Source organism: Synchiropus splendidus, chromosome 19 (assembly GCF_027744825.2).
Source record: "Synchiropus splendidus isolate RoL2022-P1 chromosome 19, RoL_Sspl_1.0, whole genome shotgun sequence".
NCBI classification, from domain to species: domain Eukaryota; kingdom Metazoa; phylum Chordata; class Actinopteri; order Syngnathiformes; family Callionymidae; genus Synchiropus; species Synchiropus splendidus.
In genome coordinates this window covers 14,720,695-14,736,070 of record NC_071352.1, presented here as the reverse complement: position 1 = coordinate 14,736,070, position 15,376 = coordinate 14,720,695, and the positions used below count along the sequence as shown (strand labels likewise).

Below are 15,376 nucleotides of genomic sequence, written 5' to 3'. Positions count from 1 at the left end.
ACCACCAATAATACTCCTTACCAATAAGTACATCTTGTTAAATACTGCTCTGATGACTCACAGTATGTCACCTGATTTGTCAAGGTCAGTCAATTGATGAACACATGAAGGATTCAGTCCTGCAATAGATGCTGGGACACTTTTAGAAGGAAGGAGAGCTGAAAGCAAGCATTTCTGAATGTATCATGAAATGACACAGGATATCACGTTTACACACAATCTAACATTTTAGTTTCAATGAATCTAGTGACCAAATAGTCAACACAAATGATCAAGTGGAATTATACAATTGAATTATTTTTCGAGCGAATGAGCAGGTGTAAGGGAAAGCGACCTCCCGAGCATGTGACTGACCAGCGGTGGAACCAAGTTAGAATATTGGTTCAGTCTTCCCAGGTCAAAAATCCTGCTGCCGTTGAAGGGAAGCCCAGGTTCTCACAGGAATATTAATAAACGTACCAGGCATTAGCGGCTCACGTCACAACTTTTGTTGTGGTCTGGAGCGGCTGCACCGCCGTGGTGGCGTCCAGCTGTGGGACCGCAGATCAATCAGCCCTCATGTTTTTTGGATTCATCATCCGGCAACGGTGCCCTCATTAGTCACTGGCAGTCAGCAACTTGTATCGTCTAATTCAGTGGGCCGCCCAAACTTATCACCCTTCATTTCAAACTTGGTGGGCTGAAACCCTCTCAAGCAGTTCCAGACATCTGACAAGAGCCACTGTTATTTACCGACTCCATCTCTGGCGGCGGGGCCGGCCCTGCCTGCTCCCCAGAGTGACACCAGTTCATGCCGAGCTGTTCATTTCTCACTCCTCCTCCTCCCGGACCACCTCTCCACTTTTAAACGCTTCTTAAGTGTTTAAACACTTGGGTAATGACGTGCTGTTGTGGAAGTGGAAAACCATGTGGGATACATAAGGGCAGAAGAAAAAAAAAAACATCCATGTGGGCTTTTCCCTCGAGGAGAGAGTGAACCACCAAGGATGAGAGTCGGACACATGCGTTAATCAAAATGAATGAGCACCTGGTCGAGCGCGCGCACGTCAACAAGGCCGCAGCGGCACACATCCTCTCTGCACTCTGCTCTGTGGAGATCCGGATGCACCTCCGGACGGCGCTTCGACGGGATCCTCTCCGGACCACCACGTCATTACGTTAATTTAAAGCTCTGAGTCAAGTCTGTAATATTTACAACAAGTTCAATGGGGAAACACTCAGGGATCAAATTCCAACAGGCTTTATACTTTCACTAGGCCGACCATCTTTCCATGTAGATACCAACCCACACTGGAAGAGCGCAGTACTCATCATATCATAGGTCAGACACGTGTGTATATATATATATATATATATATATATATATATATATATATATATATATATATATATATATATGAGTTGCGGTCCCCAAGATGACAGGTAAACGTTGTGCCTCCTAAGGGTTGGGTTTTTTTTACCTTAATGTAGTTTTGTTATCTTAGAAAATGTGAGCAAAATGAATAATTCATAATGACAAAATGAAGCTAAACAAGGAAGGTCACATGTTGCCATTTTTCTTTTCCCTTCCGAACCATGTGATAGCTAATCCAGAGTATTATTTTGAAAAAATAACCAAAAAAAACCCCAAACTTATGTACATAACTTTACCCCACGATAAATAAATAGCTTTTATATTTATAAATATTATTTGACATGAGGCACACATCAGGTCTACCAGCTCATGCAATGCTAAGCTTCAACAAAGTCCACTCTAAAGAAATTAGTCAGAAAGCCTGGAGAATGACAGAGATCAAAGGACGAAGATGATCGAGCACCCTCCTTGGTGGACGACTGGAATAATGGGCCAAACACTGGTCCCTGCAGGTGTGGTATAAAGGTAACGGTCCTTCCAGAACATCTAAAGAAGGTCTAACGCTAATCAGTGTTTACATCTCGGGGCAGCAAGTCTGTTGAAACAAAGGATTTATTTTGGTCCAGATAATCTGCTTTTTGCCATAAACCTAAACAAAAATTAACTTCAAATGTAAAAGCAAAAACAGAGCGAGCCGTTGTAATGGCCCGGTGCCGTTTATATTACGCAACAGTTGATTTTGTCTTGTTTTCTCTTCTGCTTTTGCGGGGCTTATCTTGTTTTTCTGTTTTCCTTCTGGTGTATTTAAATGATTGATTTCAGCCGCTCCGATTCTCTCCTTCCCTTCCCTCTCTGCCTTCAAACTCAGCAGCTTTTTCAAATTTGGGGCTTGCGACACTCAGCCAAAAGCCGCAAATTACCCCCCTCTAGCAGCAGCGAATTAGGAACAATTTTGTGTTTGCTATAAAAGAGAGCGAGAGAGAGAGAATTGAGAGGAAAATATAGGCTAGCTTAGAGCCGAGACCACCAACAGAGACGACACGGGATGAACGGCGCGTTGGCAGACGGTTTGGGTGGTGGACCAGTGCTGAAAAACAGAGTGGGAGACCTTCGGAAAGCTCAGCGCACTCGCAACTCTGGAGTGGCACAACACCCATTAGACAAAAGCCCAGATTTATGTTCCTGCTGCAGGATGTTCACAAGCCTGCGAGTTTGGCTTCAGACTCCATCAGACACCCAGAATCGGTGACCAGTGACACTGAAGCCAGGAAGAGAACGACTTGTATGAGGTGACAATCCACCGCCTGGAATTTTCATTCCCTTTGTCTTGGAGGGTGGGATTTTCTGACTCTCTCCCACCATGTGGTTGGTCCTTAAATCACAGCATTAATGATAAAACAGGGTCTTTTTTATTCGTACAAAGCGTGAGGTTTGGCAAACCCACCTAATCTGCTTCCACTGAGCCGCTCCATGTTTTTCTCATTCCACACCCCGCTTTTTAAAATCCATATCCAAGTGGTATAATGCCACCAATGTCGTTGGTGAGCGAAGCAAACCAAAGGTGACGGATGGGAGACGCAGAGCAGATGGAGAAAGTGATGGAGGGCCGTCCAACTGCCCTGCGTCGTGTCAAAAGTAAGTCGTCCTCGTAGATCAAAGATGATTCATATGGTTATTAAAATTCCTGAAGACATTTCCCCAACATGTTCCACTCCTCATGTGGGAGACAAGAAAGAGAGCAGAGTGTGAGGAGTAAGAGATGAAGATGGTGAGGTTGTCGCTCAGAGCAACATGCGGAGACAATGTTAGAGAGGACAGTGCTGGACCCAGAATGTTGGAGATGAAGAAGAGGAGGACAACCAGTGAGGTTCATGATGAACATGAAGGTGTGGCTAGAGGATGATGTGGACAGGTGAAGGTTGAACGACTTGCTATGGCAACCCCAGGTCGGAAACACTTCCCCCTCATATGCCATTACTCTGGATCCCGAGAGGCGAGAAAGTCAGTATAGCAGGCTTGCCACCCCCGTCAGATTAGTCTTACAATGTACTGCAACAGTTGAAGACCTGAAGGTTGATCTCTCACTCTTGAGTACAGACCAATAAGTCTATTATCATAGAGACACACACTTTTATTGCTTACTGCAATAAAACTAGTATTTTTTCCAGCTAAGTCAAGAAGCTTTGGAACAAAATAGCAGTTGTCATGACTCTTAAACTAGAATCCTGGACTCCTAAATCCAGTCTTTCCAATAAGAGGCTCCATGAAAGAGCATTTACATGAAGAACATTTCATCTTACTCTAACCTCCAAGCGTTATCCAGGGTTCGAGACCATCTGTGTGGATGAGAACAGAACCCTGAGATTCCTAGCGGCAACACATACTTGGAACCACACCACGTAAGTGCTCTCAGTCCCTTCACTCGTGAAATAGACTCATCCACCACAGGACAGTAAATGGATCAGTTAGTGATAATGTTACCAATCCCATGCCATCCATTCCCCTCATCTCTGTTGCTTATAGCACTACATTTGGGTTCATATTGGAGCAAACAGCGACCCACACAGATCAGACCGCCTCGTGTCTACGTATCATTAGTTATAAATATTCTTCATACAGGAACAAAAAAGACTCATCTTGGAATCAGGGTCAAAAGCTGTCTCCTGCTGAAGAACCACAGCCTCAGACCTCCACAAAGAAGGGCACCTGCCAGTGTTTGCTTAGGAATTAATATACATTTCCCTCCAAGGTGCCTTGCTGTATAGTCTTGAACAAAGCAGGTGTTGACAAGCGTCTGACTTGTTTCAGTGGTTCATGGGCCGGCGAGGTCAACAGGACAACATGGCTGTTTGATCTCTCTCTCTCTCTACCTGCTGATGCCAGTGACGGGACTGAGTGCTCCAGACTGGGTCGACGGGGACGCCAGGAGGGCTGGAACTGGAGCGGGACAAAGCCAGAAAAACACAGACGTGTATTCTGCAATGAAGATGTTAACTAAAGATGAGGATTCATCTGGAAGTAAAACCTTGAATGGAACTGTGGATTTTCTAAAGTCTTCCCTCCAGACCACAATTTAAGGGTTTAACATTTTTGGGGTTATTTGGAAATTATTTCATTGGCAGAGGAGTGATAGACATTCCTTCTGCTCCTCTCTGCTTCCCTGTCTCCGTCTCTTCTCGTCCGGATTTTACTGTGCCCACTCCTCACAGCTGCAGGTCTCTCCAGCTTCCAGCGAGCGCGTGGCTGAGGTGTGAGATCATCTACTCCTGGGTGGCTTTGCTGCTATATGTCACTGTCATCTGCTGGCACACAAGCCCAAAGGGGGCTCCCCTTATCCAAAATCCCTCCTGCTTCACCACCCTGGCCGTAATAAATTGTTGGGCACGAGACTGCGGAGGGCTGCACCGGTGCAGCTTTTTACTGGATTTGGCACCGCGCTGAGAGAGGCAGAGGGGCGGGTGGGAGATATATAATTGAATAACTCCCCAAATCTGGGCAGCGGGGTTCCAACCTACAAGCCAAGAGAGGCCTGTGGAAGTGGTGGGAGAGAAAACACGCTCTGCGTTCAGCAGAGTCAGAGTTATAAATGGTTATTTATCGCCTCCAGGACCCAACAGTAAGCCGCACACCTTCACTCAGCCATTCCTGCGCTCACAAGCGGCTTCATGTCCAACAACTGAAGGGCCTCCAGCCTGAGAGAACATGATGTCATCGCTAAGTTTGGTAACGTTGCACATTTTTTCTCAGTGAATTAAGTCATGGAAAACACTTTTAATAGAAGGCAGTGATTACAAATAAATAGTAGTTTGATGATCATGAATACGTTCGTCATGGACAGCAACAAACAGAGGGTGGAGCTGGTTGTGATTATCATGATCATCACTCTCTCAGATATTCAGACTTCAGGACTCACCAGTAAAGATTGCTGTGACCTGATGCACAAGTGACACTTGCTCGAGGCTAGTGTTTTCAAACATGGCGCATGTGGCACGTTGACATCGCTCTACCAAAGAGAAGCAAACCTCAACACAGCCGCCCGGATCCCGACCTGCCAGCATGTGACTCGGCGGATCATCTCTGTCCTATCCTTACTCACATGTTGGGCGTCACGTTTGTGGGGAAACTGACTCAGGCACTCTCGTTCTTCAAGGGTTTCCCACCTACGCCAACTCAAACAGGCCAGGCAACCCTCTTTCCCCTCGTCCAGTGGTGCATGCTGGGAAGCCTCTGGCAGATTTCAGTGGATCTAACTAACCTTCATTCACATGACGCTCCGATTTCTAATGTGTCATTGCTTCTTCAGACGCCTTGAGAATGACGTCTCACCAAACGATATTGAGTCACGCTCCACTGTTATGGACTTTTAACAGAAAAATCCAGAAAGAAACATTTGCATTTGCTGCTCGTGTAACACAAGTTGTGCATTGTGACTGGACATTTGAAGAGATGGACCGGGAGATAACGGCTGAAAAACTATTGTTGTTTCTGTCACCAATTCAGTACATGTCAATACCCCCTCTGCTTCCTTGTTTCTCTGTCAAGCTGTTTCTTGGTCGGCTGCGTTCCGTTTTTCAAAAAACCCTGGCAGAAAGCAAACTTTACTTAAAAAAAAAAAAAAAAACTTTAAATGCCTTTTATTGCGATATAATTTGAAAAGTTTGACTATAAATTCCCTTTAAAAATATGACAATATAAAAGAGAAAGTATTGTGTCCGTCAACATGCAACACGACGACTAACCTCCCAGTATTTTTGGAGGTACTCAGGCTCAGTACCTTCAGCACAAAATCTCAGTCTTGGTTCCAATCCAATAAGGATGTTACAGGTGAATTTTAAAACTGTGAGTGTAGAGGTCCAACAAATCTGTGTGTTAGAAGATGCTTAGAAAAGGTTTAGAAAAGATGAAATGAAATAATAATCGATCAACAATAGACTCATTTTGGCTCCAGCTGTATGCTGTAATCATTTTCCTCAGGAGAAAGGAAAGAAAGTTTGGTTTGGGTTTGAGAAAAATAATGCAGCGTATAATTAAACCAAAGTTTCACTTGTAAGAGCAACAGAGATATAATAAACCATGTCAGAGTAAATGAGGCAGAGAGGAGGAAGGAAAATAAAAAGGTTCTGAGCCGTGTGCTGGCAAGTTCGCCGGGATGGAAACCTGATGGACACACACACTATGATGCACACGCACACAAAAGCTGGTGTGTGCAACGTGCTTATTTGATCAGGTGCACCGCCCACAGCCTACGGTTCCTGCTCGCGCTAAAACAACCATGACCCCCTCCCCAGCTGCCAGTCAATCACGGCGACCGTTTCCAACAGATAAGTCGGCTGAAATGAGACGTGGAGGTGAAGGTCTCGCAGACAGCTACATGTCAACACTGGTTTGGTTTCGGTTAAATCGAAATAGATATTTTTTATCACTTGAAATACTTGATAGCAGCATTTGTGACCTCATTCATACACAGAACTCACGCAGTCAGCATCTACAGCACAGGTTTCCTTGTAAAAGCTCCCTTTGAAATGGTGTCTATCAAAGCAACCTTTGTGCATTAAAACGCAAGTATTCACTTGTAAAATGATCTTTAAAATATTTAACTTTTAGCTCAATATTTATGATTCATTTCTACTACTGTTTAAAATAAACATGAAACTCCATTGAAATATTGAAACATTAGTATTATAAAAAAAAATATGTTTTGATGATTTTACATGACAAAACACAGTGAAAATAATAAATGTGACTAATACAGTGTATGATTTACCATCTTACACACCTGAGTCCAGACAGTCCGACTTCTTCTGCTGTCTTTTTACTAGCCTTCTTTTGTCTCAGTGGAACAGTGAAAGGTGAATTGTTCGTGTGAAGACTATCAGCCACACGGAAGGCACAGAAAGTGGAACATTTAGAGCTGTTAAAAACTATAAAATATAGATGATCACTCACCATTTCCAGTCAAATAGCAAATATTTGGAGTTATTTTCAACTCATATCTTGGTAAATCATCATCTGGGTAAAACGCTACGCCTGGTATCGGTGACCTGCGGTTCTGAAGCCACACGTAGTTATATTATATTTGATGGATAGTGTAGATTCTGTGACATCATAATACATTGCTTAAATATTCGTATCTCAATCCATAATTAGCAGAAATGAGTTATTTTTACAATAATACAATGACTGTTGGTAAATTGTTCCCCTCTGAATAGCTCTCCAGCAGGATTAATCCGAGCACCGACCAGAGGTCAAAATGTCACTTTTAAAGGTGAAAGTTCAATAAAAACAATTTTAAATGTCTTCCATAGCGAGTGGTAAGCTTAGTTATTATGATCATTTTCACTCATTCAACCCTTAAATTGACCCGTACGTGAGTTCTGGCACTGTTGTTTACCCGTCATTCATTGTTTTGCTTTTTGCTCATTACAAGCAAGAACAGAAGAAACTGAATGTCACAAATGTTGAGCGATAATTTGTGAAGAAGCTTCTTTCAAAGAGCCCGAAAGAGAAGACGTCTACAATATCTCCAGCTTCAAAGCTCAACAAGCTGCAGCTGTTTAGATACCAGATGTGTGATCGCTGATAGCAAACAGTTTCCCCCAGATAACATTCTCATTGCTTTGTTCTCCAGAACTTCACTTGCTGTCAAGATGAAACTGATTTTTGTTTCCTTCAGGCTCCTCTCTGGTGGTACCGTCCATTAGCGTGGACCCACATCTTCAGCACCCATCTGTCGCTGAGTCAAGTAAACGCTCAGTAGAGTTATTCGACTACTGTCATCCTCAGTGGGGGGCTGTGTCAAGGCAAGATGGGGGAGAGTCAATCTGATTATGATATCATCTCACATGTCCAGCAGCTATTTATTTGCTTTTGGGGGTTCAGCAGGGAAAAACCTTTCAGCTTGTTTTTTCCCCCTAAAAAACGGCGGGTGAATAAAGAAGGAACGTTAGCAGCTGGTGGTCCAAAACAATTCAACTAACATTGATACAGTGGATAAAACAAGCAAACTGATGACGCGATGACTATTTTGTAGGGACATGCCATATGATCAGGTATTAAAATATGCATGACATATGCTCATATCCACAAGTGAGGTGACCGTCTAATAACATTTGTTGATACCAAATAAATATAAGACTTATATTTATTTAGTATTCACAAATGCAGCTCAACTTTTATCTACTGGCTTGATGTTTTTCAGTTTATCATGTGAAAAAAGAGACTTTGACTTTTCTGTACCCAAATGAATCCAGAATTATAAACAGTGACGGCTAATAAATATGACGGACTTTGCATCGCAATTCTTGCAAAATATGTTCATTAAAATCTAGTTAATAGCACAATACACATTTAGGCATGGAGTTTTGATTGCAGTGACAATAATATGAATGAAAATATGAAAATCTGAGCAAAAAAAAAAACGTTTATTAATTAATTGAGTAAAAATAAAGCAACAGGTTGATTTGGATTTGTGTAAAGCAGAGATGCATTCGTGATGACAAACGAAAATATAGAATTAAACTCACAGGACACGTGGGCAACTTCATTCAAATAAACATTAAATTCGCGTTTAAATGAAAAACGATAAAGAACAAGCAAAAATAATTTGGTTTAAAAAGAAGGAACGGGAAAAGTCAATGGTCATATTGTGTTGGCTCTTCAAACTTCTTTCCTCCGTGGTGTAGATAATTGTAGGTTCAACAAGTGTTGCACCTGTGCATGGTCCCACCTCGGAATTAAACTCCGTTACACCCTATAGTTTTCCACCCGTTGAATCGAGCTTGACTCGTGCGACGTCACGTTAGCAGCTCGTTCAGATTTATCCCAGGTTGTTTCAACGCTTATTTTATTAATCTTCCTCGATTGTTTAGTTGTGTTGTGACTGTCGGAATTTTTGTCGAGTTTTGGTGGTGTTGAAGATAAATTCTTGAGTCATGATATTTAAAAAAAAAAAAGGTTTGCGTCATTTTAAATATCCCGTTCATGATGCGTTTATTTTACTTTAAAAGCTGTCGATTTAAAACCAAGTTATTAATTTTATTCGTCAACTTAGCCGGTCAAATACTCGTAAATTCGTAGCTTAAAAAAATACAACCGAACTCAGATTAAATAGACAATTTATTTATTTCCATGAAAAAATAGTGTCGGAAATACGTCACTTAAATTATTTTCGAAAAAGACGACGGTCTTGTTTTGACCCCGGCACTTGTTTGTCGACACCCGTTTGTTACCTGGGAGCAGCGACCGTCCACGAGCACGGCTGCTCACTCGTGACCGACCGAGTGGATGTGTTTGACCAGGTCCACAGCTCCACGCTGAGTCTGTGCTTTGTGATATTCCTGTTGTAGCGAGAGGAACTGAGGGGAAACCGCCGGGTGGAAAAGCGGCGAGGACGCGAAGGCAGCGCCGGAGCTCAGCGGCGGGGAGAAGCCGCAGTGTGCCGCGGAGAAAGCGTCGATCCCGGGCGAGGACTGCAGCAAGGCCTTGGCCGTCATGGAGCTCCGCGAGAAGAAGCTGGAAAGAGCCGGCAGGATGCTGCTGACAGGTGGGATGGAGGCCGGGGAGCACGGAGAGGCAGCGTGGTGGATGTAGGGGTACACCTCCAGTCCGGGCAGCTGCAGAGCCGCGGCCCCGAGTCCGTACGCGGAGTGAGGGAATAATCCGCTGCGCTCCAAGCTCTGCTCCTTGTCGAAGCGAAAGTGCTGCCGCTTGAATCTCTTCCTGCGGCGCAAGAAGCTCCCGTTCTCGAACATGTCCGACGAGTTGGGGTCCAGGGTCCAGTAGTTGCCCTTGCCGGGGTTCCCGGGCTCGCGCGGCATCTTGACGAAGCAGTCGTTCAGGGACAGATTGTGTCGGATGGAGTTCTGCCAGGCGGGGAACTTCTCCCGGTAATAGACGAAGCGGTGGCTGATGAAGTCGCAGATCTCGCTCAGGGTCAGCCGCTTTTTGGGGCTCTGCAGGATCGCCATGGTGATCAGAGCGATGTAGGAGTACGGCGGCTTCACCGAGGCGGGACCTTTGGTCTTGGGCGCGGGGCTGCACGGCTCTTTGGGGCACTCCGACAAACGAGGCTCCTCCGCGTTCTCTTTCACGCCTTCACCGACGACATCGATCACATCTTCCATGATCCCCGAACTTAATGTCATAGTCCAAAACCAACGGCTCCGACGCGCAGGTGGCAGATCTGGTTCCTGTCGCGCGCGCGTCTTCACACAAATCCTCCTCTCCTCTCGCTCGCGCGACTCTGTCCTCCCATCACGCTGCGAGTCGGTCTTCGGTCGGTCCCGAGGTGTCCAACATCTGGAATCATCTGGCTCGTTCGGGTCCGGGTGCTCAGTGTGATGTCACGCAGAGGAAAAACTTCTGACCAATGAGAAGTGCGCGAAGGTACCAAACAGGCCCGTGAACGTTCTCCCATCACCAGCGCATCACCAGAGAAGAGGACTGTCATGCGCACCGTGTTTGAAACGCAGGACGAATTAAAAAAAGCTTAAAGTTCTCTTCAACCTTGAGCTGCGTATTTTCAATGAAGTGTCCCGCGTGAAGATGGAATCCAGCTGCTCTTGCAAAAATCGACAATATGGATTTGATTGATATCAAATCTTTCAAACGGGACTGACTTGTGTGGAAGGAAATGTATATATTAGGATGGTGAGATAAAGAGGCACGAAACACTGAGTCTAACAAGCCAGACTTCAGTGTGAGTTAGTGAAGGCACACCACTGTGTGAAGTTTAGGCTAAACTTGAAGAAAAGACGAAGATAGATGGACAAGTTGCTATACTGCGAGACCTTCCGGTCAAAAGAGGCCACACACACGAAAATAATCGGACCTTTCCTAAAAGAGAATCCTTATCTCTGTGGTGTGTTAAGAGTCAGATAATTGACTATGAAATCGGGGGCAACAATAGCAAATGTAAAACAAAATCGGTCTTCATGTTTTTGGGGAGAGTCGGTCGTGTGTGTTGATGGGACAGTTGGTGCACAACACGGCCATAATGATGAACCGCAGCTGTTTTAGCTCCATATGTCGGGTCTCTGACAGATAAAAAAAAGTCTCAAGATTTTGAAAATCCTAACCCATGTGACACTTAAACCCGTCTCTAGCTGAGTTAAATCAAACTCTTTAATGGGCTCAACGGTGCCTGGTGCTCCACAGGGCTCAGGTTGAGACCCATTCAAAACTGCTCACATTCAATATTAAAGTGGCTGTAGATCATCGCGCCAAATGTCCGATGTCAAAATCCGAATTAAAGCTCAAGTTTCTAACTCTCAACTCCCCAATAGGAAGCAATTTCTACAAAGAAAGCACCAAAAAAGAGGATGAAAATAAGAAGTAAAATAGAGAAGTAAAGACAGTTTGAAGTGAACTGAGCAAGTAGCCACGACAAGCGTGACTAACTGGTGGAAACAGCTGGATGATCACTTAGCTGACTGATGGAGCGTTTGTTCATTTTGATTATTTGTGTGACAGTAAAGCTGGAAAACACAAGAGAACAATGTACTTCTGTATATAAGACTGAAGAAGGATTGTTTCCACAAAACAGTCAAGTTTCAAATTGTGTAAAGAGATTGGAAACAGGTGCCCTGTGGGTTTGATTCTTTAACAGATGACAAGGTTTTAGTGAAAACTGGTTATGCTTCAAGATTCACCAGCGTTTTTAGGCTCAACCTCAGGAAAGTCATCAGGAACATAAGTGCATGGTATTTATGGTGACTGGTGTCAATAAATATTCATCATTAATACTTGAATAATCTTGATTAAAAAAAAAAACTAGATATTATGAGAATTGTTTTTCTCCTTCCAATATCCCCTTCATAAAATAATCTAGTTTCATGTTCAAATGAAACACATTAAATGCATATGACTAGCTCCTGAATATATTAATAAATATAGATACATTTTCCCATAAGACTCTGCACATTTTCACTGATATAAACATCACTAATATCTGGAGTTCCTCAAGGTCAATGTTCAGATCTTTTGCCTTTCATCTTTTGAAGCAACTGTGAAAATAATAATTTGCCATTTTATCATATACTAATGTGAAACACATGAGGACGATCCCAGATTTACAGGAGCTCACCTCGGCTTCGAATAAACGTCACCATGTGTGAACTGGAGCAGAAATAATATTTCAGGCACTGGAGTCTGAGATTTGCGAGGCCAGAAACTCAACACCCTCTGCCTTTTTATCAAAGTCCATCATAACACGGTGAGATTATCCTCTTCTATAATGGGCAGCAGAAAGCAGGCCGGCGATATTTGGGATGAAAGTAATAGATTTTCACTAGTTCCGACATGAAAGGGGAGTCAGGAGACGAGGGCGCGCTCGGTATTGTTGCGAGGCCTCTGGTTGTTTGTGTTTAATGATGGAAGCCTTTGTTGGGGATTCCCACATTTCCTGCCTCTAATCGTATTGATACCCCGGGGCACAGGGGGACCGGGTCCAGGCTGGGTGGGCTGTACCGGGGACCAGTAAAGCTGCAGATGATTTCCCGAAATTCATCACGCATGTCTTCAGATTGGAAACAGGCCTTTCAATGAGGCGAAGGCAACAGCCGCGAGTCCGCAGCGGCTGCTTTTATTAGCGTCCACATGCAAGAAGGTCTCAGAAAAATGGGCTTCCCGCGCGAGCATGCTACGACGAGCACAAGACGGCCAGAAGAAGTCTTCATTTTCCTTTCTTACACATGCACATGGGTGCGAAATTAACGTCGCACACTACCAGTTAAAATCGACCTCACGACAATTTCAACACAATCAGAAAATTTCAGAATTATAAAACAAATTTATCATCACAAAATGAATACATTATAAGTCATGTAAAAAATACATATATTTGAAAACAATGAGTTGAAATAGTAGGAAAGATTAGCGGAATAAAGACACGCCTCGTGAAGGGCTCCAGTAGGTGTCAGTAGAGAGCATGTTCAAGGTAAAAGTTATTGTTTCAGTACTTTACAACTCCAATAAAATACACTCTACTACATGTAATTAAGAGTGAGTTAAAACAATTGGAAACATCAAGGGAATAAAGACCTCAAAAACAGCTGTAGGTATCAGTAGAGAGCATGGTGAAAGTGATGGAGAGGTCTGGTTTCAGTGTGTGTTCTGGCGTGTGTATTTTGGTGCGTAAGTGCAGTGGCTTCAGTGATTGATACGTGTTGTGTGTGAATGTGGATTTTGTTGGCGTTTTGTACGGCTATGTTAAGTGTTGAGAACTGGACAAAACAAGTTTGTGTCCGTAAGTATGTCGTGTTTTGATCTGTGTTTTGGCGTTGAGAGGTCATGAGCACAAGTGTGAGAAAATTAGCTGTTTTGTCGTGTTGATTAAGGTTTACGCGGCCAGAACATATGGCGGCCCGTAGTGTGATCCAAAGCAGACTTCAGCAGTGACTGGAGTGTAAATTATATTTACGGCCCGTGCTTCCAAACTTGTGCCAGGGTCTCGGTGCACCCGCGGGACCCGCTCTCTCATGTTTAGCTTGCTAAATGTTGTCCAAAAATCCCAATATGGAACCACTCAAATTAAAGTCACACACACTTTAACAATCAAGTACAACAAAAGCCACTGTTGTAAGAATTTTATTTGTTATTGTGTGGGGGATGGCTGAGCAAGCAGCCACCGAGGACATATAATAACATCATTTGGCAGGAACTCTACAGGCCTGAGGGATCTGAGGGGATCACAGTGGATAAATGCACCCACATCCAGGTCATGGAAACCAGCGGGATGAAGCCGGGGCGACTCGAACAGTCTAATGTTTTGTTATTTGAGCGAACGCTGAGGTCTTTGACTGGATTTTAAGAAATCCAAGGTGTTTTTCATTGAGGGGAGATGAAACTCTTCAAAGGGAGCACAGAGTTGTTTTCACATCGCACGCCGCACACACACACCAAACACACCAAACACACCCCGGTCCCATCTTGATTCCCTTAGAGTTTTGGCAGAGAGCTGGACACAATAATAGAACGTGAAATCGATGGTATTATGAATCATAAAACAAAATCAGACCATGTTGACCCAAACTTCAGACACGCACGCACCAAACCGACAAACTTTACAAGCAGCGGTCACTCGCTCGACACTTTCCGGCCTCGCAGAAGAACTGCTTTCTTCTCTGTGGCGAGTCAATCTATTTATAAAACCCGCACGCACTCGAGCACGCAGCACAGGCGAAGTGACGATGAATCTGTCGACATCTGGCGGCAGAATTTGGGACTGCTACGTTATGGAAGCTCCGGTTCCCTTATGTAGCCACTAGGTGACGCCCTGGTGCCACAAATGCTTATCACTTTCAGCCTCCGCTTTCTTGACCAGTACCAGCAAACTCTGAACCAAAACTCGCCTCGATTGACCAGACTAACAGAGAAGAAGCTCACCTTCTGAACGCTCTTCCCTTCTTATTGAGAGACTCGTTCAATTCCCCACTATGTCCTACTGCCAGGGAATAGTGTTCTGCATTCAAGTTTACCCTATAAAATGACCAGCCAGATCATTATGACCACCTCTTATTAGGAATTGAATGTCTTGGTGGAGAAGCAGTGAGACAGTCCAGATCTAAGCTCTCCTCTGAGGTTCTCCTCTCTAGAAAAGAAAGTTCTGGAGGGAGCTCGGAGTAGATCCTCCTGCAGCCCTCCTTAGTGAGATGTTGTGGGCGACCTCACTGGGAGGAGATTTCAATCTGGCTCAAATGGAAAGAGAAAGGAATGCATGGGACCCCCACAACAGCAAGAAGATAAGATAAAGCCAGTTGTCTCCAGTGGTGAGCAACATGATTCTCATGTCCTCTTCAGCACAGCATTCATCCCACCTGAACATGAACCAAAGTATTTGGGTCAGACAGCCCGCACGAGTGACCTGTTGACCTCTGAGGAATGACTCTCAGGTACCTGGACAGAGTCACATTCCAGCGGTTGTTCTGACTCGAAGCTGCAGCGGTGGGTCTTGGGTGTGCAGCCCTGAGCTACAATCAGGAAGGAATTTGTTGTTGGGGGTCTGGACTGGGGGAGCAGATACTG

At 44.2% G+C, this 15,376-nt stretch overlaps 1 protein-coding gene and 1 long non-coding RNA gene across 2 annotated transcripts in view; both read right to left on the bottom strand.

Moving 5' to 3' along the window:
• LOC128751633 (uncharacterized) overlaps window positions 1-15,376 on the bottom strand; it is a 42,946-nt gene that overhangs the window by 9,529 nt on the left and 18,041 nt on the right. The window lies entirely within an intron of this gene.
• foxd7 (forkhead box D7) lies at window positions 9,519-10,736 on the bottom strand. Its single transcript, XM_053852807.1, has one exon. It carries the CDS (start codon window positions 10,495-10,497, stop codon window positions 9,616-9,618), a length of 882 nt encoding a protein of 293 aa, XP_053708782.1. The 5' UTR covers window positions 10,498-10,736; the 3' UTR covers window positions 9,519-9,615.